The sequence below is a fragment of the Hyperolius riggenbachi genome, chromosome 4 (assembly GCF_040937935.1).
Source record: "Hyperolius riggenbachi isolate aHypRig1 chromosome 4, aHypRig1.pri, whole genome shotgun sequence".
NCBI classification, from domain to species: Eukaryota; Metazoa; Chordata; class Amphibia; order Anura; family Hyperoliidae; genus Hyperolius; species Hyperolius riggenbachi.
Window position 1 is genome coordinate 363,777,407 of NC_090649.1, and position 27,440 is coordinate 363,804,846.

The 27,440-nt window shown below is 46.4% G+C and overlaps 1 protein-coding gene across 1 annotated transcript in view; it reads right to left on the bottom strand.

Annotated features, from left to right (window-relative positions):
- The window catches only part of MTHFD1L (methylenetetrahydrofolate dehydrogenase (NADP+ dependent) 1 like), a 466,799-nt gene that overhangs the window by 190,369 nt on the left and 248,990 nt on the right, over nucleotides 1-27,440 (bottom strand). Inside the window, exon 20 of the mRNA XM_068279548.1 lies at nucleotides 25,511-25,688. Coding sequence (XP_068135649.1) covers nucleotides 25,511-25,688 — 178 coding nt within the window. The remainder of the gene's footprint in view (nucleotides 1-25,510; nucleotides 25,689-27,440) is intronic.

Genomic DNA, 27,440 nt, shown 5'->3' on the forward strand with positions numbered 1-27,440 from the left:
AAGCAATTTACTGACAGAAAAAAGTGTTTTCTGGCTGTAATTACTTATCAGTGAGGGTTATGCTATAACCTGACCCAGTCCGACCTGGTCCCGACCCAGACAGAAACTGTCACTTGCATACATTACATAGTTATTTGGGTTGAAAAAAGACATACGTCCATCGAGTTCAACCAGAGAAAAAAGTACACCAGCCTACTCCCTCACATATCCCTGTTGATCCAGAGGAAGGCGAAAAACCCTTACAAGACATTAGTCCAATTAGCCCCAAAATGGAAAAAATTACTTCCCGACTCCAGATGGCAATCAGATAAAATCCCTGGATCAACATCATTGGGCATTACCTAGTAATTGTAGCCATGGATGTCTTTCAACGCAAGGAAAGCATCTAAGCCCCCTTTAAATGCAGGTATAGAATTCGCCATAACTACTTCATGTGGCAATGCATTCCACATCATAATCACACTTACTGTAAAGAACTCTTTCCTAAATAAATGGCTAAAACGTTTTTTCTCCATGCGCAGATCATGTCCTCTAGTCCTTTGAGAAAGCCTAGGGACAAAAAACTCATCCGCCAAGGCATTATATTGCCCTCTGATGTATTTATACATGTTAATTAGCTCACATCTAAGGCGTCTTTTCTCTAGACTAAATAAACCCAGTTTATCTAACCTTTCTTGGTAAGTGAGACCTTCCATTAAACGTATCAATTTTGTTGCTCGTCTCTGCACCTGCTCTAAAACTGCAATATCTTTCCTGTAATGTGGTGCCCAGAACTGAATTCCATATATGGCCTTACTAGAGAGTTAAAGGGATACTATCGATTAACGTGTTTTTTAACCTGAGTAGAGAGAGTTCCTGAAGTGCTGGTAAATAATGATGTATACATTTCATTTGCTTATCTCTTGTTTACTGTAACAAATTCCTATCACTCTGAACTGAGGGCACGGTCTGCTCATTTCTGATGGGAGAGCTAATGAGGTGAGGGGAGATTTCCCTCACTGTTATCTCTGTGTGTAACTGTGTGTCAGAGAGCTCTCAGAAGAAGCTGCATGTTTCTAAACTGTCTGCAAGAGAGCAGAGGAAATGTAACTTGTTTTAAATGTGTAATTGTCTGTGACTCAACAATTGTTTATATATATTTTTTGGCTTTCAATGAAAAATACTCTGTAGTCTGATATGCAAAAAACAACACTGGCTGAGCAGTGAAGCAGACACCCCTTTGCAAATGATTTGTCCCAATAGAGCTAAATCCCATACACAATTATTATTATTATTATTATTTAGTATTTATATAGTGCCGACATATTACGCAGCGCTGTACAATGTATATGTGTATATATATATATATATATCTTGTCACTAACTGTCCCTCAAAGGAGCTCACAATCTAATCCCTACCATTGCCATGTCTATATTATGTAGTGTAAGTACTGTAGTCTAGGGCCAATTTTTAGGGGGAGCCAATTAACTTATCTGTGTGGGGTTTTGGAATGTGGGAGGAAACCGGAGTGCCCGGAGGAAACCCACGCAGACACGGAGAGAACATACAAACTCTTTGCAGATAGTGCCCTGGCTGGGATTCGAACCAGGGACCCAGCGCTGCAAGGCGAGAGAGCTAACCACTACGCCACCGTGCTGCCCAATGAATTAAAGCTTTTGCCTCTGATATTTAACATGAAAAATAGGAAAATGTTTACACAGCTACTTAGACATTATTTGTACATTGTCATTTTTATAACACTTGGGTATTGATCGTATTCCTTTAAACAGGGGCAATATTATGCTAGCATCTCGAGTTTTTATTTCCCTTTTAATGCATCCCAAAATTTTGTTAGCTTTAGCTGCAGCGGCTTGGCATTGAGTACGATTATTTAACTTGTTGTCGATGAGTACTCCTAAGTCCTTCTCCAAGTTTGATGTCCCCAACTGTATTCCATTTATTTTGTAAGATGCTAGACCATTGGTACGACCAAAATGCATGACTTTACATTTTTCAACATTGAATTTCATCTGTCATTTATGTGCCCATATAGCCATCCTATCCAGATCCTGTTGCAATATGTCCCTATCTTCCTGAGAGTTGATGATTCTGCACAATTTTATATCATCTGCAAAAATAGCAACATTGCTTACTACTGCATCTACAAGGTCATTAATAAATACATTGAAAAGCACTGGACCCAGTACAGACCCCTGTGGGACCCCACTGCTAACAGTCTCCCATTTTGAGTATGATTCATTGACCACAACTCTTTGTTTTCTGTCCATTAGCCAGTTCCCTATCCATGCACACAGACTCTTCCCCAGTCCTTGCATCCTCAACATTTGCACCAGTCTTTTGTGTGGGAACAGTGTCGAAGGCCTTTGCAAAGTCCAAGTATATCACATCTACAGCATTCCCAATATCCACATTAGCGTTCACTACCTCATAAAAGCTGAGCATGTTAGTCGAACAGGACCTGTCTTTAGTAAACCCATGTTGATGCTGAGAAATAAGATTATTTCCTACTATGAAGTCATGTATAGTATCTCTTAGTAACCCCTCAAATAGTTTGCATACAACTGATGTTAAAGCGGAATATAACCCTGCATTTCAACTTTGCTCTAAAACATTATTTACAGTATATTATATGCAACCAGCATTTTTTTTTTTACTAGACCAGCATTGGAAGGGTTACACAGGGCTTTAACCACTTGCCGACCGCACACTCATAACGTGCGTCGGCAAAGTGGCAGCTGCAGGACCAGCGACGCAGTACTGCGTCGCCAGCTGCAGCCTAATTAATCAGGAAGCAGCCGCTCGTACGAGCGGCTGCTTCCTGTCAAATCACGGCGGGGGGCTCCGTGAAAAGCCTGCGGGCCGCCGATGGCGGCTCGCAGGCTAGATGTAAACACAAGCGGAAATAATCCGCTTTGTTTACATTTGTACGGCGCTGCTGCGCAGCAGCGCCGTAAGGCAGATCGGCGATCCCCGGCCAATCAGCGGCCGGGGATCGCCGCCATGTGACAGGAGACAGCCTGTCACTGGCTGCACAGGACGGATAGCGTCCTGTGCAGCCCGGCTTACCAAAGGGGGCCAGGTAGGAGAGGGAGGGGGAGCATTTCGCCGCGGAGGGGGGCTTTGAGGTGCCCCCCCCCGCCAGCCACTCGCAGGCAGCAGAGATCAGACCCCCCCAGCACATCATCCCCATAGGGGGGAAAAAAGGGGGGCAATCTGATCTCCCTGCCTGCACCCTGATCTGTGCTGGGGGCTGCAGAGCCCACCCAGCACAGATCAATCAAACTAGCGCTGGTCCTTAAGGGGGGGTAAAGGGTGGGTCCTCAAGTGGTTAAAGTCCCTAAAGATTTCTGCAACCGAATCCGAACTTGAGTTAGATACTTTTTGTTTACAAATATGTGTTTATTATGACTCATCTCTCTCACTGAGAAGGAGCTTGGAGGACAGCCAAAGAGATGTATCTATTGATAAACAGTTACACACTAACTAAATAGAATGTAACCATCTGAATGTCTGCACGGAACTTAAAACCTCTGTGTTTAACCCTTCCAATGCTGGTCTAGTAAAAAAAAAAATGCTTTTTGCATATAATATGCTGTAAATAATGTTTTAGAGCAAAGTTGAAATGCAGGGTTATATTCCGCTTTAAGCTTACAGGTCTATAATTTCCTGGATCTGATTTTCTGCCCTTCTTAAATAATGGGAAAACGTGGGCTGTACGCCAATCCACTGGGACTCTGCCAGTTGAAAGAGAGTCACAAAAAGATAAGGTAAAGGGGTTCATCTATAACTGAACTTAATTCCCTTAGGACACAAGGATGCATGCCATCCGGGCCAGGTGCATTGTCTATTTTTAATTTATTTAGTCTTGCCTTTACTTCTTCCTGCGTTAAGTATTTAATATTACAGTTGGAAGATTGAGACTCTTCTGCCTCTGTAATTTGCAACAGTTATGTTTCCCTTGTGAAGACAAACAAAGAAAGCATTTAATAACTGTGCCTTACCTTGTTCATGCACCATTGAGTTCCCACCCTCATCCTTTCGGAGTCCAATACAGTTGATGTACTTATAAAACTTCTTTGGGTTAGATTTTATATCCCTAGCGATCTGATTTTCAGCTTCAATCTTTGCCAGCCTAATTTCTTTTTTACAACGTTTATTGCACTCCTTATAATTGCTTAATGCAGCCTCGGTCCCCTCCTGTTTTAGGACCTTATAGGCATGGCATTCTTTTTTCCCTTCATTTTATCTCTAACCCTTCTATTCATCCATAGAGGCTTTTTTTATTCCTAGACATTTTGTTTCCATGTGGGATATACATACTACAATATTTATTTATTATATTTATAAAGCGCCAACATATTACGCAGCGCTGAACATTAATTTAGGTAACAGACAATATTTAGGGGTGACATACAGCAATATGACAATACAGGAATACAAGAAAACCAGATCACACAGCACAGTATGGGTATAAGGTAATGCTTAGTCAGTCACTGGATGGAGCATGGAGATTAGGCAAGTCAGGTTCACGCAGATGCATAGCATGGGTTCACAGTAATAGAGGTGCATGATTAGGTAGGACACAAAAGGAGGAGGACCCTGTCCAAAGGCTTACAATCTAGAGGTAGAGGTAAGGACACGAACGGTAGGGGACCAGAGTTCAGCTGTGGGTTTAGAGCACTTGTGAGGGGTAGTAGGCCAGAGTGAAAAGGTGAGTTTTGAGGGCTTTCTTGAAGATGTTGAAGGAGGGGGCTGCCCTAATAGGTGGAGGTAGGGAGCTCCAGAGTGTTGTAGCAGCTCTTGAGAAGTCCTGGAGGTGTGCATGGGACTGGGTGATGCGGGGGGCGGTTAGGCAAAGTTCATTGGAAGAGCGGAGTGAGCGGCTAGGTGTGTACCTCTGAGTATGATCGGAAATGTAGGTTGGACAGGTTTTGTGGACAGAGTAGTATCTTGAATCTGATTCTGGACTGGATAGGAAGCCAGTGGAGGGATTCTAGGAGGGGATCTGCCGTGGTGGAGCGATGGGAGCAGTGGATAATTCTGGCTGCCACATTCATGATGGACTGCAGTGGGGCTGTTCGGGTCATAGGGAGACCAGACAGCAGGGCATTGCAGTAGTCAAGGCGGGAAATTTTGAGGGCATGGATGAGGAGTTTGGTGGTGGCAGAGGTCAGGAAAGGGCGAATCTTACAGATGTTACGAAGGTGGAAGTTGCAGGACTTTGTGAGGTTTTGGATGTGGGAAGTGAAGGAGAGTGTGGAGTCCAGGGTGACACCCAGACAGCGGGCTTGAGAGGTAGGGTGAATGGTAGTGTGGTTAACAGTGACATGTACATCTGGGAGGTTTGTGGATGGCCGGGGTGGGAAGATCATAAATTCCGTTTTGTCTAGATTTAGTTTCAGGAACCTGGCGGACATCCAGGAGGAGATGGCTGATAGGAAGGAGGAGACCTTGTCCATGGTAGTGGTGGATATGTCAGGGGTGTGGAGGTAGATCTGGGTATCCTCTGCATACAGATGATAGTTAAAACTCATGGAGGCGATAACCTTGCCAATGAAGGATGTGTATAGGGTGAATAGTAGGGGGCCAAGGACCGAACCTTGGGGGATTCCCACCCAGAGGTGGTTGGGGGTGGACGAGGACTCATTGAAGGCGGTCGTGAAGGAGCGGTTGGAGAGGTAGGATGAAAGCCAGGACAGGGCGAGATTGTGAATGCCCAAGGACTGGAGGGACTGGAGGAGTAGGGGATGATCTACTGTGTCAAAAGCTGCTGAAAGGTCAAGGAGGAGGAGAATGGAGTATTTACATTCAGCTTTAACTAAGGCAAGGTCGTTGACCACTTTGGTGAGAGCACTTTGATTGAGAATAAGTTTAAAAGCTTGCCATTTCCCTTCACTGTCCTCCCCTTGTAGTACATTATCCCAGTTCACCAAACTTAGTGCCTGCCTAGTTATTTGTGTGCTTGGCACTGTACATACACGTTTATCTCATCAGGTCACCTAGGTTGTCCTTTAAGCTTTCCTCGCCAATCATGTGTACGATTTTCTCTCACATCTTGCAAATCAAAGAAGATTCAGTACACAGAAGAGCTTTATGCTGTAACCTTTTGACTTGCAGGCCAGAAATAGCCCTTTCATGCAGTCATCTGTTAACGGAGCTCTGAATTTAGCTGCTCAGAACTACCCAAAGACCCAACTAGCACACCATCTAAACAGCAGCACAAATCTTAACATGAAAACCTGTAGAAGCTTGAAGCCATTTTCTAGGATTACCGTATATACTCGAATACAAGTCGACTGTGTGTATAAGTCGACTGCAATATTTGACCCTTGTCACAGGAGCCCTAGTGGCTGACCGCACTTAGCCTTCTAAACGGTGCCAGCGCACGGATCGTGCGAACTCTGGTCGCAGTCAATGCGCAGGAACCGTTAAGAATTAGCCGCAGACAACTCAGAAGGGAGCCTGTGAGACACGGGTAATTACAACGTCACCTACTGGTTCAGAGTAAACTGCCACCACCGCGGTTACCATGGGACCGTGGAGCCCACTAACCGACTGACTAGTCCTGCGAATAAAACGGTTAAACACACGGTATTCTGTCTAGCCAACAACAAACAAACAGTAGCGTATCTTCAGAGACCCGGGATCAGTTCTGCGTGTGCTGATAAGCAGGGTAGCGGACAGTGAATGACTTGGAGAAAGTCGTTTATTCACGCAATATAAATAATTAATATATACAGACAATTATTAAAATCACAATTATTAAGACAGTAATAGCCAGTATAAAAAATAAAAGAAGGGAGAAAAATACTTAGTTCCTGGAAAGATGTCCTTTTTGTGGGAAAACAGAGTTCTGGGTTTCAATTTGAGTTCAGAGTTCAGACCAGGTGGATGCCAGCATATCCTCAAGCTGGCATCTGATGAGTTCAAGATGTTTCAGTGTGGAGGACACTGAGTTTGGGTCCTCTGCCATTCTTATGCCCCTGCTTCAGTAGGAGGGAGTGAGGGCGGGGAGCCATACACCCCCTTAGAAGATGAGATGAGCCCTCCCCTTGTCCTGGGGGCTAGAAATCATATCTACCCATATATGGGCTCTATCTCACAGAACCGTACAGGTCAGGGCAGATTTATTAACATTTTCAGGTCTGTCTCGATTTACCCAGCGCCCTGATACCAGACATGAGGGGTGGGACCCCTGTGGTATCATCAGGGCATTTTCAAACTGCCTAACTGGCAGTCCTTACCTCAGAATGTTCTGAAACTTCCTCAGAACCAGCACCGGGGCTCATGCTACACTTCCCCCACGTTTGGCGAAGCTGCCATCTCAGGAACCCCAAAAATATGACAGATCTGGGAAGTTATGGATTATGCTATGAGACTCAGGTTTATTCAGGATGTGTTCTAGCTGCTAACAGCTGACTTCCCTTTGATCTTTACCAGTGAGCAAGGTGTCAAGACCTCCCGGAGATTTGTAGCCTGCCTGGCTGCACCTAGGCATCCTGATCACCCCTTGGTTAATTAACATCTACATGAGATCAGCTAGGTGTCACCTTATACCTGATGGATGGGCCATCCGCACAGCTTGAAGCGAGGGACTCTCTGGGCCCAGGCTCATTAGCATATCAAAAGAGCCATCCAGCCTTTAGGATGGTGCTCTCTCTCTGCTAAGAAAAGGACTTAGCTGCCCCTACACACTCAACCCAGATTGTATCGATTTGAAGCGCAATCGATGCAGGGAATCGAGTGCGATCGCTTTTTTCTTCACGGGCAGTTCCAGGACGCGCCTGCGGCCCCGCAACCGTCCGTGACAGCCCTCCCTGGGGAGAAGGCAAATAGACATGCATCAGCAAGATGTGTGTCGTTGCCGCTAACCTGCGATATCTGATCTAGTTCCCCGTTGGCGTTCTGGGGTCGGCTGCCCGCTGCGTGTCGGCCAACCTGGCTGACGGGTCTCGGGTTGCCGGTGCGGCGGGAAAACCTATTGGAGCCTGTGGCTCGGTTCCCCTGGACCGGGCGCGGTCTGCTACCCTCAGGGTTGACCCGACATGGACCATTCTGGACAGGGCATTTGCGCCACTGCAGTCGGACGTGGTGTCTGCCGGGACTGCTGACAACGGGCAGTGGGTTGGTTAGGTCAACAGCCAGCCCACGCAGGGTTCCCCTGCTAAGTGGCTGTGGACCTAAGGGAACCCCGCGGGGATCCCTGGACCTTCCCAGCTCCTGACAGACGGCACATGCTCTGCAGTAGTTTGCTACATCCCTGTTCATCCGGGGCCAATAAAACTGTTTCCGAATACCGGCAAGTGTCTTGCGGACCCCTGAGTGCCCTGTCAGAGGATTACCATGTGCGGATTTCAGCACATGTCCCCTGAACGCACTCGGGACCACAAGCCATTTGGTATTCGCGTGGGATCTACCTGTAGGGGGCTGTACAGACTCACTGTACAGTCTCCCACCTTCCCAGTACACCTTGAAAGCGGCCCCGTCTGCGAGGGGCTCAGCGGCTTGCTGCCTGAGCACCTCCAGGCTTGGGTCACGTTGTAGTGCGGCTGAGAATACGGCGCTGTCAGTTTCAGCCAACTGGCTCATGTCACACGAGGGCAGCGGCTGAAAGGTCTCATCCCTGCGGTCAGAGGAGGGGGAGGAGGCCGGAACCCCCTCCACCTGTTCTGAGCTCGGGTTCTGAGCAGTGCAGCTGCGCGGTACTGCTAGCACAGGTACACTGTCAGAATGGCACAGACGGACATTACTCAAATCATCATTGCATGCAGTAATGACATTGACAGGTATAGACATTTTTTCATTACAGACAGGTTGTACAGTAAACTCAGGTACAGTTACAGCATCATCACAACAGACAGTCTGTACATCAAACTCAGGTGCCTTTGAAGCAGGCACTATTGAACCTGGTACCCTTGAACTGGGCACATTCAACCCACCTCCCCCTGGTGCTTCCCCAAGTGTATAAAGTACCTGGTGGTGGGTGGAGAGTCCGTCTCCTTCCGTGAGCGACAAGGCGGTCGTGGCAGGTTCATAGTAGGACACAAGCTTGCCCAAATCAGTCCCCAGCAACACAGGGACTGGGAGATCCTTCATAACCCCAACAACCCTTTCATGGATCCCTAATCCCCAATCCAGCTTCACTGTCGCGTGGGCTATGTGAAAAAGGGTGCCCTCTACTCCAGTAAGGGCAAGGGATCGGCTGGAGCTGATGCTCTCCTTTGGCACAAGGTGTGAGTGAACTAACGTGATGTCAGCTCCGGTGTCTCGAAATCCGGTGACAACTTTGCCGTTCACTCTAACAAGTTGCTGCTGGTCGGTTCGGTCGCGGATTTCCTTTCCGCGTGCAAACAGGACAAAATCTGATGATCCAGGCTGTGGTTCGCTGGCGGGTTGCCTCTGCTGTGGGTGAGGTACAGGTGATGCAGATGATCCAGGTGCTGGTGGTGTCTGTCTCCGCTCCGGACAGTCGAATTTCATGTGTCCGGGCTGGCGGCAGTAGTGACAGGTGACCTCTCCAGGCGCTGCAGGCCTGGGTGCAGCAGCTGCGCTGGGTGGCCTCTGTGGCGGACGGCTCACAGGGGCAGGAGGGTCTGCCGAGGTATTGGGCTGACCTCCTCTCCAGCTGGATGGGACAGTTCTGCGGGTATCAGCCACCCGGGTAGTTGCAAAAGTCTCAGCAAGGTCTGCAGCGACAGTGGCTGAAGCCGGCCTGCGTTCTAACACAAACTGTCGTACATCAGCAGGGCAAATGTTCAGAAATTGTTCGAGGACTATCAAGTCCTCCAGGACGCCATAAGACCCTTTGGTGAGGCCTAGTGTCCACTGGCGGAGTGTGGTGAGCAAGCTGCTGACCACATCTCGGTACGAATCAGAAGACTTTTTCTGCCAGGCCCTGAACTTTTTCCGATAGGCTTCTGGCGTCAGCTGGTACTTAGTAATGATAGCGTCTTTTATAGCAGCATAATCATTATCCTTCTCCGCAGGCAATTCTGCGAAGGCATCAAGCGCTTTGTAGTGCAGCAAAGGTGTCAGATGTCTGGCCCACTGGTCTTGGGACAGACGATACTGACGGCATGCTTTTTCAAAAGACCGCAAAAACAAGTCAATGTCTGTGTCTTTTTCAATATTAGCAAATTTAAATTTTGCACTTACGGGTGGTGCAGCTCCTTCAGCAGGGAGGCTGGGCGGTGAACTCCGGCTGGCCTGTTGAACCTTTGCCATGTTGAGCTCATGCTGTCGTCTCTCCCGCGCCTCTGCAGATTGGCGCTCCCGTTTTCGCTCAGCGGCATCCCTCTCTGCGTGGCGTTCTGCGGCTGCAGCAGCAGCGGCTTGCCGCTCCCGTTCCTCCCGCATTTGGCGCTCCTCACGCATGTACTGCAGGTACTTGTCCAGGTCAGTGTCCATCAGCTTTTGTAATGCCTGCTGCATTAGCGGATCAGTACAAACGGACAGTCCAGCACTGGCCGGTTCCAGGCGAGTACTTTCAGAAACTCTGGGATTGGGGTCCACACTGACATTCTCCTGCGTAACTGTTGCAGCAGGGCCCGCAGGATGCTCAACCTCCGTATGCGCAGAATCTTCAGTCTCTGGTTCCCCTTGACTTGGGTCAGATGGGCTGGTATCCACTTCAGCGGACACCCCCGGCTCCCGCAGTTGCTGGGTATCCCATTGAAACAATTCCGTTACCAGGTCCCGTTGTGTCTTGCGGCGGACATCAATGCCTCTCTCTTGGCAAAGATTTTGCAGGTCCGCCAGGCACATTTTCTTGTAGTTCCCGGACATTTCCATGCCAAATAAAATAAAACTTTTGGGGAGGGATACTGGCTACACAGTCTCTCTGTATATATATAAAAAATATATTGCCTTCCAGCTACACCAACGAATTAGTTCGTTTCTCGATAGCGCTAGCGCTATCGTAGATACTTTCAGCACAACACAGGTCCCAACCGCTGCCTAACACTGTCACAGGAGCCCTAGTGGCTGACCGCACTTAGCCTTCTAAACGGTGCCAGCGCACAGATCGTGCGAACTCTGGTCGCAGTCAATGCGCAGGAACCGTTAAGAATTAGCTTCAGGAACCTGGCGGACATCCAGGAGGAGATGGCTGATAGGAAGGAGGAGACCTTGTCCATGGTAGTGGTGGATATGTCAGGGGTGTGGAGGTAGATCTGGGTATCCTCTGCATACAGATGATAGTTAAAACTCATGGAGGCGATAACCTTGCCAATGAAGGATGTGTATAGGGTGAATAGTAGGGGGCCAAGGACCGAACCTTGGGGGATTCCCACCCAGAGGTGGTTGGGGGTGGACGAGGACTCATTGAAGGCGGTCGTGAAGGAGCGGTTGGAGAGGTAGGATGAAAGCCAGGACAGGGCGAGATTGTGAATGCCCAAGGACTGGAGGGACTGGAGGAGTAGGGGATGATCTACTGTGTCAAAAGCTGCTGTCAAAAGCTGCTGTCCGTGACAACCCTCTTAAGCTGCATTTTTTAATTGACTCAATACAAGTCTACCCAGCAAAGTTAATGGCTGCACTTGGGGCCCAGGAAGAATTAACAGCTGCACTTGGGGCCCAAGAGTGGTTAATGACTACAGTATTGTAGCCATTGACCCCTCCTGTCCCTTAAGTGCAGCCATGACTCCTCGAGGCCTACAGTGTAGCAATTATTCACTCCCCTTCCTGAAGCCCAGTCGTTCTCCCTCTGCCCTTTCCTTGTTAATTGTTGTGGCCAAGAATTCCAGACCTGTGCTTTCTTCGCATTTTTTTATCAAAAAAGTGTCACTTCCCACTAGATAAATGAGTGCAAATGGGAATGTCACTAACAGTACAAATATTACTGGTCAGTGTTGCCCGTGACTCGTGTATAAGTTGACCCCTATACTTTTATTTGGTCAGACCTAAATTTCTAGACTGATACTCGAGTATATATGGGTATGTATAAAAGCTTCACCCACTCCCCCGACCTCTAAATTTGAAATCTCTTTTTTTTTCCATTTTGAAAAAAAAAGAACACACTATTTCCATCTTGAAACAATGCCAATGAAACCATGCCAATGTGTCTACTGACTAAAGGCTCATACACACATCAGACTATAGTCTTTGGAAAATGAAAGATCACAGACCAATCTTACCACCCTTCATGTAGTATGAGAGCCATACTCTACACAGTCTTTTCTATGGAGCTGAACTCCACATCAGACAGAAATCTTTGCAAGATGCTGCACACACAGATGCTGTACAGACACAAAAGATCAGTATCTGCAAAAGATCTGTTTCTGTCAAAAATCCATTTCTGTAAATTGCAATGATAGTCTATGAGATCTGCAGATCATCATACACACAGGATTTAACTGACATTCATCTGCAGATCAAGCAATCATCCGCAGATCTGAAAATCCATCCTGGTGGATCTGATCTGCAGATGAATGTCAGTTAAATCGTGTGTGTATGATGATCTGCAGATCTCATAGACTATCATTGCAATTTGCAGGAATGGATTTTTGGCAGGAACAGATCTTTTGCAGCTACTGATCTTTTGTGTCTGTACAGCATCTGTGTGTGCAGCATCTTGCAAAGATTTTTTTCTGATGTGGAGTTCAGCTGTGTGTATGCACCTTTAGAGATGGTCAATGAGATGGACATGAGGATGCGAATAATTTTAACCTGATATAATTTTTATGTTAATGTTAAGCATATTGTGAAGATTGGAACTGCATATAGCTGAAGATTTTAATTGGCTCAGTTTAAAGTTGCATAAATTAAAATCTGCACCAGTTCATACTTTTCATATCTCATTGACCGTTTCTAGTCTGGAACCCATACAGTTTACTAATTTGTCTCTACGTTTAGTAACATTTTAATTTTAACATACTGGATTTGCAATTTGTACTTCTACACCATTTCTTAGTATATTCCCCAGTTCCACCAGTAGTTATGGTGCTCCCAATAGCTAGGGAATGGGACATCCATATCTACAACTGTGACACATCCTTACAATTCAATTATGTTTCCATACAAGTAGTATATATCTTCAATGGCAAGCTTGCAGCCATTATGGAGCACAACACATCTGTAACCACTGTCCAATAATGGCTGGAGTTTTTTCCTGGTTAAGGGTTCAAATATAGGAGATCAGGGTTTGAATCTTGGCTCTTTCTGTCCAGTAAGCTCGTACCTATGCAGTAATGAGACCTTGGGCAAGACTCCCTAACACTGCTACTGCCTACTGAGCGCTCCATAGCACCGCGATTTACTATGTCATTTTCCTGCACCCTTATACTTACTACAGAAGCACAAACACTTAAAAAATGCATACATATACATTTCAAAGCGCTATAGTCAGTATACATATATAAACATCAATCTCAACGAGTGCGCTATCACGAGACTTAGGCAAGTCTTTCAAAAGTCAGTATTATCAATCCTCCCATAAAATTCTTTAAAAGCACCAAATCTTGCAATACTCTCCAGTAGTAGCCTCCACCATAGACACCCAATGTTAAAGGGAACCTAAACAGAGGGATATGGATGTTTCCTTTTAAACAATACAAGTTGCCTGGCAGTCCTGATCTCTTTGGCTACAGTAGTGGCTGAATCACACACCAGAAACTAGCATGCAGCTAATCCAGTCTGACTTCAGTCAGAGCACCTTATCTGCATGCTTGCTCTGGGGCAGTGGCTAAAAGTATTAGAGACATAGGATCAGCAGGAGAGTCAGACAACTGGTATTATTTTAAAAGGAAAAATCCATATCCTTCTCAGTTTAGGTTCCCTTTAAACAGACTCACCGGACGTATTGGCCACTATTAGACTGGCCAACCATGCACAAGTCCAGGAAGCCTAGGTACTTCACTTGCAGACCTCAGGAAAAAAAACCTCACATAGCGTGATACTGGTTCCACTAAAAATACTTTTATCATAAAATTGCACTCACATCTCCTTTGGAAAGATTACACAGAGTTTTTGTACAGGCTCTCCCCCGTCGCCAAGCTGAGCGTGATGTTTACACTGCTTCCCACCACCGGCTATAGATTATCCTCCTTGGATTGCGCTGCTCCGGGGGTCCGTTGTCTGCTGCCTGGTATGTCCACCTCCACCCAATCGATTTCGTCACCTCTGCCCAATCAATTTCATCACTGCCTTGTGACTCACCTGATGAGTCACAAGGCAGTTACAAAATCGATTGGGCGGAGGTGGTCGTACCAAGCAGCAGACAACGGACCCCCGGAGCGGCGCAATCCGAGGAGGATAATCCATTGCCAGTGGTGGGAAGCAGTGTAAACATCACGCCCAGCTTGACGACGGGGAAGAGCCTGTACAAAAACTCTATGTTTGACCTTTCCAAAGGAGATGTGAGTGCAATTTTATAATAAAAGTATTTTTAGTGGAAACTGTATCACGCTATGTGAGGTTTTTTCCTGAGGTCTGCAAGTGAAGGAGAAAAATCTGGTATTTGACAGTGGTGACACCAGGATCCTGACACCAGGATCCTAAAGTACTTAGGCTTCCTGGACTTGTGCATGGTTGGCCAGTCTAATAGTGGCCAATACGTCCGGTGAGTCTGTTTAACATTGGGTGTCTATGGTAGAGGCTACTACTGGAGAGTATTGCAAGATTTGGTGCTTTTAAATAATTTTTTGGGAGGATGTGTGCTGAACATTGTTTTACTGACTTAAAAAATTCAGCAAGGAAGAAATGCACCATAAGAAATTGACACACAGTTGCACTGCACAAATGTAAACATTCTGGCGCAATTTACATTACACACCCGATGTCTGTGTTTTGCGATTCACAAGCAACTGGAAACAGATTACACAATGCAGAAAGTTTGAAAGTACTCCTAGTTGAGCTTGAGTTTTCAAAAAAGTTACAGTCTAACCAGACCGCAGTGCGCACCAGTCTTCATTCATTTGTCACTTTCGCTCACCAGATCCTTGACACGGCTTCACAAATCACTTCTACAACCTCAAGTTTTCTGCAGATAGAAACTTTGTGTAAAAACAAGTAGTCAAGTTCATGGTCTGCTGAAAATGGATTTACAGAAATGAGACTGATTTTCTAGCTAAAGTGTAAACAAAAGGAGCCTGCAAAATGAAGAGTTCTTATCTGTTTTGTAACAAGCTCCCACTAGAAACATGCCATAGTAATGCCGCAGAAACCAAGACATTCTTGACATAAATTGCACAGAGATGTTTAATCCATTTAAGGTCAGGAATGGGCAAAACTTAGTTTCAAATAGGAGGATCCATTTTCAGGCCTGTAAAAGTTAAACAGTTTCCAAGCAGCTACAGTCCTAAAGTCAGGTTTGTTCTCACAGAAAGTTGACAGCAGTACATTCACAGCATGACATTTTTTCTTATGGAACAGCTGGAAGTTTTCTGGTGGGCAGCAGTCAATCAAATCAAAAATAGCTTTATTGGCATGACCAAGATTCATACAGGCATTGCCAAACAGGCGCGTCGCTAGCACAAAAGATCTGAAGCATATGCCACTGACCTTTTGTGGGTTGCCCCAAACATCCCCCGGCAAAATTGCGCAGTTACTCACCTCCTCGAGTCATCCACTTGGTCTCCAGAGCCTGCAGACATCTTCTCCTCCAGGCTTCTTCCCCTAGCATCTGAAAATGAATCAGACATTTCTGGGAGCAGACGGGAAGGGAAGATGACTGCAGGTTCAGAGCGTGGACAGAGGAGGTAAACAGTCCCTGGCAGCCTGGCAGGACAAAAATGCTAGATTAGCAACGATAGAAGTCGGGCTGTCAGCTCAGCGCATCATCTCATCCCCTCCAGCCATTGGTCAGGATGGAGGTGAATTTAGAAATTTGAGGACAGAGCTCCTGAATCCTGTGCTGTCAGTCAATAGACTGACAGCCTGACAATATGAAGAAAGTTGTATAGAGCATTGGCTTCAGTGCCTAACCTTATCTGTGATCTAAAGGTGCGTACACATGCACTACAGAAGGACCCTCCCACTGGGCGGACTTTCAGCAGACTGTAGTGCGTGTGTACGGCGGATCGTTCAGGAACAGCCTTATCAGTCCGCCGACAGTGCGCACACACGTACTACAGTCAGTTGAAAACCCGCCCAGCGGGAGGTGCAGACGGACCCGTCGTTGGCTGCTGTAGTGCGTGTGTACACACCTTAAGGCTTTGACCTGCTTGTGAACTGCTAGCCCAGCAGAACTGATAAAGTAAACAGAACTGTATGGGTCCTTTTCAACTTTATGGGAGTTTATGCAAAGCCCTAAAGCCTTTACAGAGAAACTGAGTTGTACACTTGCTTGGGCTGTCAGCTAGGACACTCACATCTAATGCTGGGTACACACGTTGCGATTTCCCGCTCAATCCGCAGGATCGATCCCGGTTGATTGATTATTTGCGACATGTTCAATCGGGTTTCGAAGGTTACAGCCGTCGATTTTGCATACTTAACATGAGTAAATCGAGACCCAATCGAACATGTCAGCAATAATCGATCGACCGGGAAATAACAACGTGTGTACCCAGCATAATGCTATGATTTTATGTGTGCAAGGCTATACTACTGTGCATTGTGCTATTTAAACGCTTTAGCTGCTAGCTAGATATCCGATACATAATGATTCTATCGCTCTATGTTTTTACAACTAAATAAGACGTTTTGAATAGAGTTGGGCGAACTGTTAGCGCAACTGCAGCCGAACTGTTCGGCTGCCCAACCTGTCATGTGGCTGTGGCTCTTACTACTTCCGGGTCGCAATGACCCGGAGTAGTACGTCTGCGCTGGCCCGGCGGAGCGCGTCCTAGATCGCGCTCCCGTTGCCGGGCACTCTCTGCGCATGTGTGTGACGTCACTCATGACGTCACACACATGCGCAGAGAGTGCCCGGCAACAGGAGCGCAATCTAGGACGCGCTCCGCCGAGCCAGCGCAGACGTACTACTCCGGGTCATTGCGACCTGGAAGTAGTAAGTGCCACAGCCACATGACAGGTTGGGCAGCCGAACAGTTCGGCTGCAGTTGCGCTAACAGTTCGCCCAACTCTAGTTTTGAATCAGGATTATACCATTTATTCAATTCCTAACACATATTCGGCGGCCACGTGTTTATGATTATGCACCACCCAATATTGGGGAGACACTCAGGTACCCTGAACAATATTCAATCAATTAACAAAAAAAGCGGAGTATCTGGTTGTGCTTATATTAACTTTAATCTTAGCCAGCAAAATATATAATACAAAACATGGTTCACACCACATTAAAATTCCTAAAACCAATCTGGACCATGTGAGCTTGTATAATTTTTCACCCACTGTCCCCATGATGGTATATTGCCGAATTGATCACCCAGCCACAGCCTATGCAAATAAGTCAGTTACCCAATCATATTTGGACATTAGTGGGCCCTCCACCCGGCGCACACCATGAGGCCTCCTCACTCACACACAGCTTGACAGTGCACTGTCACTCAGAAGCTTCATATTGGGATCACTGAACTAGTTCTTAATTCTTCCCCTTGTTTAATGTTAAGGTATACTGTTGTTTTATGATGGGGGTATAGCCAAACGTGATGCCTCCATTCTCCACAATATTCCCTTACTCCATTTCAATACACTGGCCAATAAAGAACACAGTTCCAAATATATTAAAATCCCTCAGACTTCCGTCCATCTCATGGACTTCAAAGCTGTACAAACAGTGTGTGTCTGCAGATGCTGATATTACTCACGACCTTGCTGCCATCAGATCAGTCCTTTTGAGGGAGCTACGCTCAGGGCTCACATAAGTCCACTGGCCCGACACTGTGTATGCATCACCTCACTTGCGCTAGTTCATCTGGCTGCTCCGGTCTCCCTTTCTGCATATCTTGCGGAGGAGCATGGAGCGTCCCGGGATAGTGAGCGCTCACGTGGTCCACCTCGCCTCGCCCACTGACGCGTTTCGCCCCGCCCATGGGGCTTTCTCAAAGTGTGTGGGGTTGGCTAATGCTGCAGCATCACCTCCGTTTACAGGTCATCAATCACAACTCCCAGCTACTCCCTGGCTGCGATCCGCCATCTTTGTTGCTGTCAAACTGAGGGCAAGATACAACATACATCTTTTCCTTTATTACTCCACATATCAATTGATCGTTTTTAACTATTAAACAATATTGGATCCAGAGTATCTCACTTCTTCACTATACCCCCATTCTATTTAAGAAAGTATACCATATTCAAATCGGAATTCAATCCCTCTGGGATTCGTGTTCCCAGACGGTAGATCCGGGTTGCCTCAATTTTATATAAATCATTTTCAATGTCACCTCCCCTGTGTGACACCTTCTGCTTCACAATTCCCTTAAAATGCAATACAGTTGGATCTCTATTGTGGTAACGTGCAAAATGTGTCCCCAGCGGGCTATTCTTCTCCGCCTTCTCAATATTTTTAACATGTTCCCCTATTCGTGTGCCCAATCGTCGTTTCGTTTTTCCTATGTATAGTAAATTACACAGACATTTAATACAATACACGACTCTTTCCGAATTACAATTTATATTGTCCCGAATTTCAAAGGACCAAGTACCTTTTGCATTCATAAACGTTTTTGTTCTCTCCACTAGGCCACACACACATTACAATCTCCACAGCTGTACATTCCAAACTTTTGCGGAAACTTATTTAACCAGGTCTCCTTTTCTTTGCTCACAAATTTCGATTTCACCAATTTGTTCTTCAAATTGGGGGCTTTTCTGGCCGTCATATATGGTCTTTCCCCCACTAGATTTCTTATTCTACTATCCAATAACAGAACACCCCAGTGTTTCTGCAACACCTTTTGTAATGGGTACCAGTGGGCCCCATAGGCTGTAACAAATCTGATAGGGTCTTTACCATCTGGACCACCCCCCATTTTTTTACAGGGAGATCGACCCTTTCTCAACTCCTTCCTTTTTGTCTCCATCATTTTTTGATACTCCTGTTCCACCAATTCTTCTGGGTAACCTCTCTCCCTCAACCTTACACTCAATTCCTGCCCTTCCCTTACAAAGTCCTCATCCCGGGTACAATTTCTTTTGTGCCTATAAAACTGTCCTCTAGGGACAGCTCTTTTCTGTGATTCCAGACGTGCTCCTGGTCTGGAGGCACAAAAGATTAGCAACGGTCAGTTTTATTCTCACAATATTATTATTGGTTTAATATAGTGCCAAACTATTACACAGCGCTGTACAATAAATAAGGTTACAGACAATAATAGGCATGACAGACAAAATTACAGGTAATGAGCAACAATATACACAATGCCAGATCATACACTGGAGTAGTAGTCCCAATAATACAGGTTCATGTATATCCATGGGTAGAGTGCACAATCAAGTATGATACACAAGGAGGAAGGGCCCTGCCACAGTCTTATAATCTAAAATGAGGGGGTGGTGACACGATAGGAGAGGAGGTGTATTGAGGATCTCGGCAGTCAGCGTTAGGGCATTGGTGGAGGGTGGTAGGCCTTTTTGAAGTGTCAAATTTTGAGGACCCGTTTAAAGGTATTGAAGGAGAGGGCAAGTCTGATGAGCAGTGGGTGAGAGTTCCAAAGGTTGGGGGCAGCTCTAGTGAAGTCCTGTAGTTGCGCATGGCAGTGCGAGATGCGTGTGGTGGTTAGGAGGTCATCGTTGGAGGAGCAAAGTGAGCGGGCAGGTGTGTATCTGCTGACCAGGTCAGACATGTAGATTAGGCAGGATTTATGTACAAATTGTAGGCCAGACACAGGATCTTGAAAATTATTCTGAAAAGGATCACAGGAGCCAATGAAGGGATTTGCATAGGGGAGTTGTGGAGAAAAAATGGTGGGAGGCCTAGAATAGTCTGGCTGCTGCATTCATAATGGATAGCTGGAGAGTAAGGGGGCAATGCGGTTCAGAGGGAGGGGTTGCAGTCTCCTCCTGTAACCTCAAGCAGACAGAGAATGGCCCGGGAGTGACATCACAAGATGGGTGGAGTAAGAGTGAATTTCATCCATCTCTGCGCCAAAGCAATCCGCCAGGCGGATCGCTGGTTGAGCATCCAAGGGGGTTGGTGGTTGCTGTAAACACGCTGGACTCAGTTTCCTCCATCATGTGCATGGAGCGTTAAGTGCTACAGAAGAGGTCAGCATTATATGTATACTAAATAATAAATCTGCACCCTTTGAAGCCTTTGCATTCAGCTAGGAGGGGTCGGGGTAGGACAAGTGCCCCGGGGCGCCTGGTCCCCGAGGGCGCCCTCAGCCTGGCTGAGCTGCGGGTTTTTTTTTTTTTTGCGGCGGAGGGGAGGGGAGCAGCGCAGAGAAGAGGGAGAGCTGTGCGGACGGTAGGGAAGGGGGGCCATATCCCCCCTCCTTCCCTCACCTTAGGTGCTCTCCCTCACTGTCCCCTCCAATGTCCGGGTGGCTCTTGGCTGGCAGCGGCGGGCGGAACTCACCTCCGTCTCACTCCAGCGCCGGGCGGAAGTTCGAGTGCGCAGCCGCTGCTCTGGTCTGGACCAGACCGAGTAGCGGCAGATCCATCCGGCGCTGCGACGAGACGGAGGTAAGTTCCGCCCGCCGCTGCCAGCCTGAGCCACCCGGACATTGGAGGGGACAGCAAGGAAGGGAGAGCAGCTCTTCTCTGCGCTGCTCCCCTCCTGCTGGGGAGGGGGACACCTGACCTGGCTACCTACTCTGGGCACATATACCCCTGGCTACATATACTGGACATATATCCCTGGCTACCTACTCTGGGTACATATACCCCTGGCTACCTACTCTGGGCACATATACCCCTGCCTACATATACTGGGCATATACCCCTGGCTACCTACTCTGGGCACATATACCCCTGGCTACCTACTCTGGGCACATATACCCCTGGCTACCTACTCTGGGCACATATACCCCTGGCTACCTACTCTGGGCATATATACCCCTGCCTACATATACTGGGCATATACCCCTGGCTACCTACTCTGGGCACATATACCCCTGGCTACCTACTCTGGGCACATATACCCCTGCCTACATATACTGGGCATATACCCCTGGCTACCTACTCTGGGCACATATACCCCTGGCTACCTACTCTGGGCACATATACCCCTGGCTACCTACTCTGGGCACATATACCCCTGGCTACCTACTCTGGGCACATATACCCCTGCCTACATATACTGGGCATATACCCCTGGCTACCTACTCTGGGCACATATACCCCTGGCTACCTACTCTGGGCACATATACCCCTGGCTACCTACTCTGGGCACATATACCCCTGCCTACATATACTGGGCACATATACCCCTAACTACATATACTGGGTACATATACCCCTGGCTACATATACTGGGCATTTATACCCCTGGCTACATATACTGGGCACATATACCTCTGGCTACATATACTGGGGACACATACCCCTGCCTACATATACTGGGCACATATACCCCTGGCTACCTGTTCTGTGGACATCTCTACCCCTGGCTACCTGTTCTGGGGACATCTATACTGCTGGCCACCTATTCTGGGGACACCTATAGACCTGGGGCTACCTATTTTTGGGCAAGCATTGCTGTCAGATTGAGTGTATTTTGGGGAACTGCTGCCAGGTGAGAGGTGTCTACCATATTAAGGGGACATTCTGCCTATTTATGTGAAATGCTGTCTATTTATGTGCCTCATGACTGCTGAATTTGTCTTGTTGGGGGCCTCATGGTTACTGAATTTGTCTTGTTGGGGGCCTCATGATTTGTTGGGGGCCTCAAGATCGCTGAATTTGTCTTGTTAGGGGCCTCATGATTGCTGAATTTGTCTTGTTAGGGGCCTCATGATTGCTGAATTTGTCTTGTTGGGGGCCTCAGGATTGCTAAATTTGTCTTGTTGGGGGCCTCATGTTTGCTCATGATTGCGGAATTTGTCTTGATGGGGGTGGGGGGCTCATGATTGCTGAATTTGTCTTGGAACATGCTGGAAGGTACATACTGAGGGAGGGTGGGTGAGCGTGAGCCTGCTAACCTCCATGTACATTTGAAGGGGCGTGACCAAATGTGGAGTACCCATAACCACGCCCACATTTGGTCACGACCCTTCACCTTAGGGGGCGCATTAATAGTCTTTGTCCCCGGGCGCTGAAAACCCTAGCTACGCCTCTGTTTGCATTAGAGGTTAATCTATTCCATTTTGAACGCTCATTGAAACTGAGATGAATTTTTAGGGACACAATGACTCATAGTGCAATAATGGGCTGCAGGGCCTTTAACACAAGGAGTACCTTTGTCCCCCCCAGGCTAGTTTTAATCCACTGAAACGTGCACACGCATTCAGGGATACCATAAACTATCTGGCAACTTAAAAACACCACTTCAGACAGGCTGAGAAGGATGCCCTCAAAGGCTTAGCGGATGACAACATCATAATCATCACGCCAATGAACACGGGGGTTATTGTTGTATTGGACTATAAGGACTATCGTCTTAGTATGCTGGACTTATTGTACCATTACTTATAACCCCGAAGTCTGGAAAAGATCTGTGTGATTCACCAACAATGTTTAATTCTCCTGAGCAGACTGTTTTACAAGCTATTTACACAATGTACAGAAAGCAGGTAACAAAAACAAACAAAAACTTTGCCACTAGATGGGCTACTAACCAAATTTGAAGCAGAAAGTCTGCGTTAGTGGCAGCAATTCTACTGTTTGTTCCAAAACAAAACATCACAAACAAGTTTTCTGCCTCACAGCAAATTGGTAACTTGTGATTTGTTCAGTCCAGAGGACACCACGTGTTTCCCGGATTAACCCTTTTATTTCTCACCTGATCACGTGTCTCTTGGAGTACCCAAAACCCCAGAGATATATTCATGTGATACATAAAAAAAAAAAACAAATCCAATATATTTTATAAAAGCAGCAAAGAAAAAAGACACTTCAAAACATTTTCCAAAGTTTAAAAGGAGAATGTCATGTTACAGAGAGAGATCATCCAGACTTCAGGGTTACAAAGTGGGCTTCAAATTTACAGGCATAGACTGGACAGTCTTCTCAGTAAATGACTGAAGAGCAACTCAGACTGAGGAGTTAGATGCACTGTCATTATTGTAGTATACTTACAGAGAACATTACAAGAAGCAATGCTTTCCAACCCTGTTGCTGCAGAGCTGCAGAAAGGAGTCTGTCACAGGCTGCTAATGACAGAAGTATACGTGAACTTCATTAGACATGCCTTGCTTTTACCAGTGTAAGATCACAGGCCACATAGCGAACTGTAGGAGACCCATGGAAAAGAGCTGCTGTCGCTGTACCCAAAGCTTGCCCTGTAGTTTCCCTGCACAACCGATGTGTGCATGAACATGTGGAAAACAGTAAATCAATTACACATGGAAATCAGCAGTATTGGGAACAATACAGTCCTTTTTAACAAAAACATATGAGGGAAGGGCAGTTTGCAATACAATCAAAGGGTGTAGGGTGGTGCTCAGTAGTACTGTGGTAATGTTATACATTGTGGTCAGAGCTGGATTTCAGGAAAGGCCACAAAGGCCTAGGCTTGTGCGGCTGCAGCCCAAGGGGTAGCCTACAATTTGAATAGGGGTTGCTGCATATGAAATAGAAGGAATCTGAGACCCAAGAGATCTGTACATGAATGAGAGGGGCTGCAGTACATAGATGTTACACATGAAAGAGGATGCTGCACATAGAGCGAGAAGGCCACTTCTGCATATGGAAGGGGAGCCCAAAACATACTTGGACTAGGGGCGGAAAAGTTATAAATCCGGCCTTGGCTGTGGTAAGGAGATGGATAAAAGGAACAGAAGATGTGCCGACTGGCTTTTCTACAGACCCTGCAAGAATGCACAGAACAGTTGCGTGCCTTAAAGTGATCCTAAAGTCAACCAAAACTTTTACTCACCTGGGGCTTCCAATAGCACCCTGCAGCTGTCCGGTGCCCTCGCCGTGTCCCTCCGATCCTCCTGTCCCCACCGGCAGCCACTTCCGGCTTCGCCGGCAGGAGCCGACAGGCTGGGACCGCAAGTGATTCTTCGCGTTCCCAGCCACAATAGCGCCCTCTATGCCGCTACATGCTTGCCATAGCAGCATAGAGGGCGCTATTGTGGCTGGGAACGCGAAGAATCACTCGCGGTCCCAGCCTGTCAGCTCCTGACAGCGAAACCGGAAGTGGCTGCCGGCGGGGACAGGAGGATCAGAGGGACACGGCGAGGGCACCGGACAGCTGCATTTGGAAGTCACAGGTGAGTAAAAGTCATTTTTTTGGGTTGAGTTAAGGTTCACTTTAATGAAACAGACATCGTCTCTCCACATTTGCATTTTATTTCTAATCGAATGGGTGATTGTTCAATGAAAATGATAACCATTGGCAGGCACTTTAAGGAGTACAGTCAATTCCCTTGTGGGCCTCCTATTTGGCGGCTGAACGTCCCCAAGACTCAGTTAGTACTAGGCCTCTGCCTACTGCCTACACTGTTCTATATTTGCACTTTTTGCACTTTATCAATAAAAAGACAACTTGCTGTACATTTTGGTTATTCATCTTTCCTATACGCTGCAAAAAGTTGTCACAAGCTACAATGCCAGTGAGCCTCTCTCTTTAGTAAAGCCCTTAAGCAAATCTATTTTCAAAAAGTTAGATTCAAAAAGAAATTACTATGCATCTTTAACTAGCCTAAAATAATATTTTGGGGAATATATGGGACCTTTTATTACCAGGGACCGAACGGCTTTAAAGTGTACAAGAGACGGGGGATAGTAAAAAATGTATACATACCTGGGGCTTCCTCCAGCCCGATTGCTCCAACGCCGCCATCCTCCGCTTTCTGGATCCTCTGTAACGGGTCCTGTAAGTTTGGCCAGTAAGTGCAAACCCTCATCTCGCTCCAGTGGCTGGGAGCATTCTGCGCCAGGAAGCATAAAGGAGGACCGGAAAGTTTTTTTTAATTAGAAAGACGGCAGCCTCTGAGAAGAAGCCGTTGGCAGTTTTTTTTACCGGGGACTCAGATCAATGAATGGGAACTATGTTCCCATTCATTGATCTCCGGGCTAACAGGGGGCAACACTGGCGCACGCGGGAGCGCACAGCAGCGCAATAGCGGCTTAAATGGTAAAACCAGAGCTTTCAATGCACTTTTAAGACAGGTTATTACTGTGATTGGCCCAAAGCAATCACAGGGTCAGAAGTCACTGAAATTGGCTCCTGCCCAATATACGGAAGCTCTGCTGTCAGCGTGACAGCAGAGTGAGCAGGTGCAAAGACACGGACAGCGGCAGGAATGGCGAGAGTGAGCAGAAGGTACTGCAGCAGTGATTGGTATCTAAGCCCTGGCAGGAATAAACAAACAGGGCATAGATTTCAATCACCGCTGTCTGGAAATGCTTAACCAATTATACAAAAGTTTTAAATAGTCCACTACGAAACACAGGTGTTTATTTTTGCTTTCCATTTCATTTTATGATGGAAAAATTAAGAAAATATGCACAGAATATGGGCACTTTGGCAACAACAATAGTCTCATTAAGGCTTACCTCCAAGTCATACAGGTATCTAAAGTTAACATCTTGGCTTGCAGCTCCTTTCACAGCATCTGCTAGTTGCAGAGCTCCTTTCCCACCAAATGACCAATGATGACATGGAACAGCATCAAATGCTCCAGATTCTTTGGCAATTTTACACACCAGATCAATCTCAGCCTGAGTGTCACTTCTATAATAAAAAATAAAAATTGCATTATATAACAAGGAATTAAAAGCCTTAAATGTAAAAATCACTTTCACTTTTTTTTTTTTTCAAAGATGCTTAATTCAGATACCATGCAAGTGAATATGGAAAACTGAATTCCAGCATCAACGTTCAAAAGAACAGATGGCTCTGGCAAAACATTGTAATGTAGCCAAATGCTGAGTCACCCATGTTTGCTATATGCAACTTGCCAGCTTAGTCATAAAACCTACTGATATCCCCAACTGAGTAGGAATACAAACACTGTCAACATTATGAACTGCATACTCAAATATTCAACTAGTCATTGAATTCTACCATCATGACTAATTCAACCAATAAAATTCAAATGCTTTTCCTTTCATCAGGTATTTCAAGACAGGTGACATAAGAGCAAAGCAGGACATTTACGGACTTAGGGCTGGTGCACACCAAGAGCTCTTCTGAAAGCCTTTAAAAATGCTAGCACTTTGAAAAGCGCTTGGCTAATGTATTTGAATAGGATGGATCACTCCAGAGCGATGCGATTTTCTCCAAAACGCAAACATGGGTCCTGCAGCATTTCTGTACTTTTCTGAGGCGACTCAGCCTCAATGTTCAGTATAGAAAAGTGGGAAATCTCTCTGAATCTTCAAATCGCTTTAGATGCTTAAAGTTAAAGAGCTATACACCTGGTTCACACTACTCTAGAGGAGTACTACAATCAGATTGTCGCTAGCCTGGCGCTGTTTTTCAGGGAGGACTAGCAGCGGCAATAGAAGGACACAAAGGCATGTCACTGTGCAGAGAACATGCCTCTGTGTCCTATTATCTTTAGTAAAAACAGCCTCAGGTTCTCTTTCCACTCAGTTTTTTCCTAAAGGGAGTTGTTTCTGCTCAGAGTTTTTTTTTCACAGAAATGCACTCTTACTCTCTCTCCCATTTGAACATGGAACATAACATAGTAACATGGTATATCTTATTTTAAAGAACACATTAGAACGTTTAATTTAATATCTCATTTGGACAGTTTGGCATCTTCTATTGGCTGGTAGCAGAGAAGAAATCCAAGGTATGGTAAATTTTACAGCAATTTCCTGTGTGTAATCCTGGCTTGCGTGAGCAAGTTTTGCAATAATAGGTGGTTTTATGCCTGCCACCCGGTGTCCTCATGTCATTACACACGATGCAATCTTTGGTATTTTGATTGGGAATTAGAGCAATGAAATGCTGGCTACTATTTAGACGCTCCTCCACATCCATTGCACAGGATGCCATTGATCCTCTATGCAACTTTGCAAGGAATCTGCAATGGAATCTGCAAAAAAGAATCTGCAAAATTGAATCAGCAAGGAATCTGCAAATAATCTGCCAGGAAAATGCAAGAAAATTTCAATGCATCTGTCACTTCCTGGTAGCGCTGATCGCACACTTCCGGTTTGGGGCAGGGGGGTACCACCCGTGTGGGCATGTACTCTTACATGCCCACTATACAAGGGGAGAGAGTTCGGACTTTGCCCCCCGCAGATGTGCTTGCAAATCGCTGCTAAAATGATTTCCCGCACAGCGGGACATACGAGTGCAACGGGAAATTCGCGATGTCCCGCTATGCGGGACATACGAGTGGAAAGGGTTAAACATCAAAACGTCAGGCAATAGTAGAAGCATTTTTTATTGTTGCATTTTAAAACAAAAATAATACAGAAAGACGGCCTTCCCTGCTGTGGCATATTTCACAGCGCCGTGATTCACTATTTC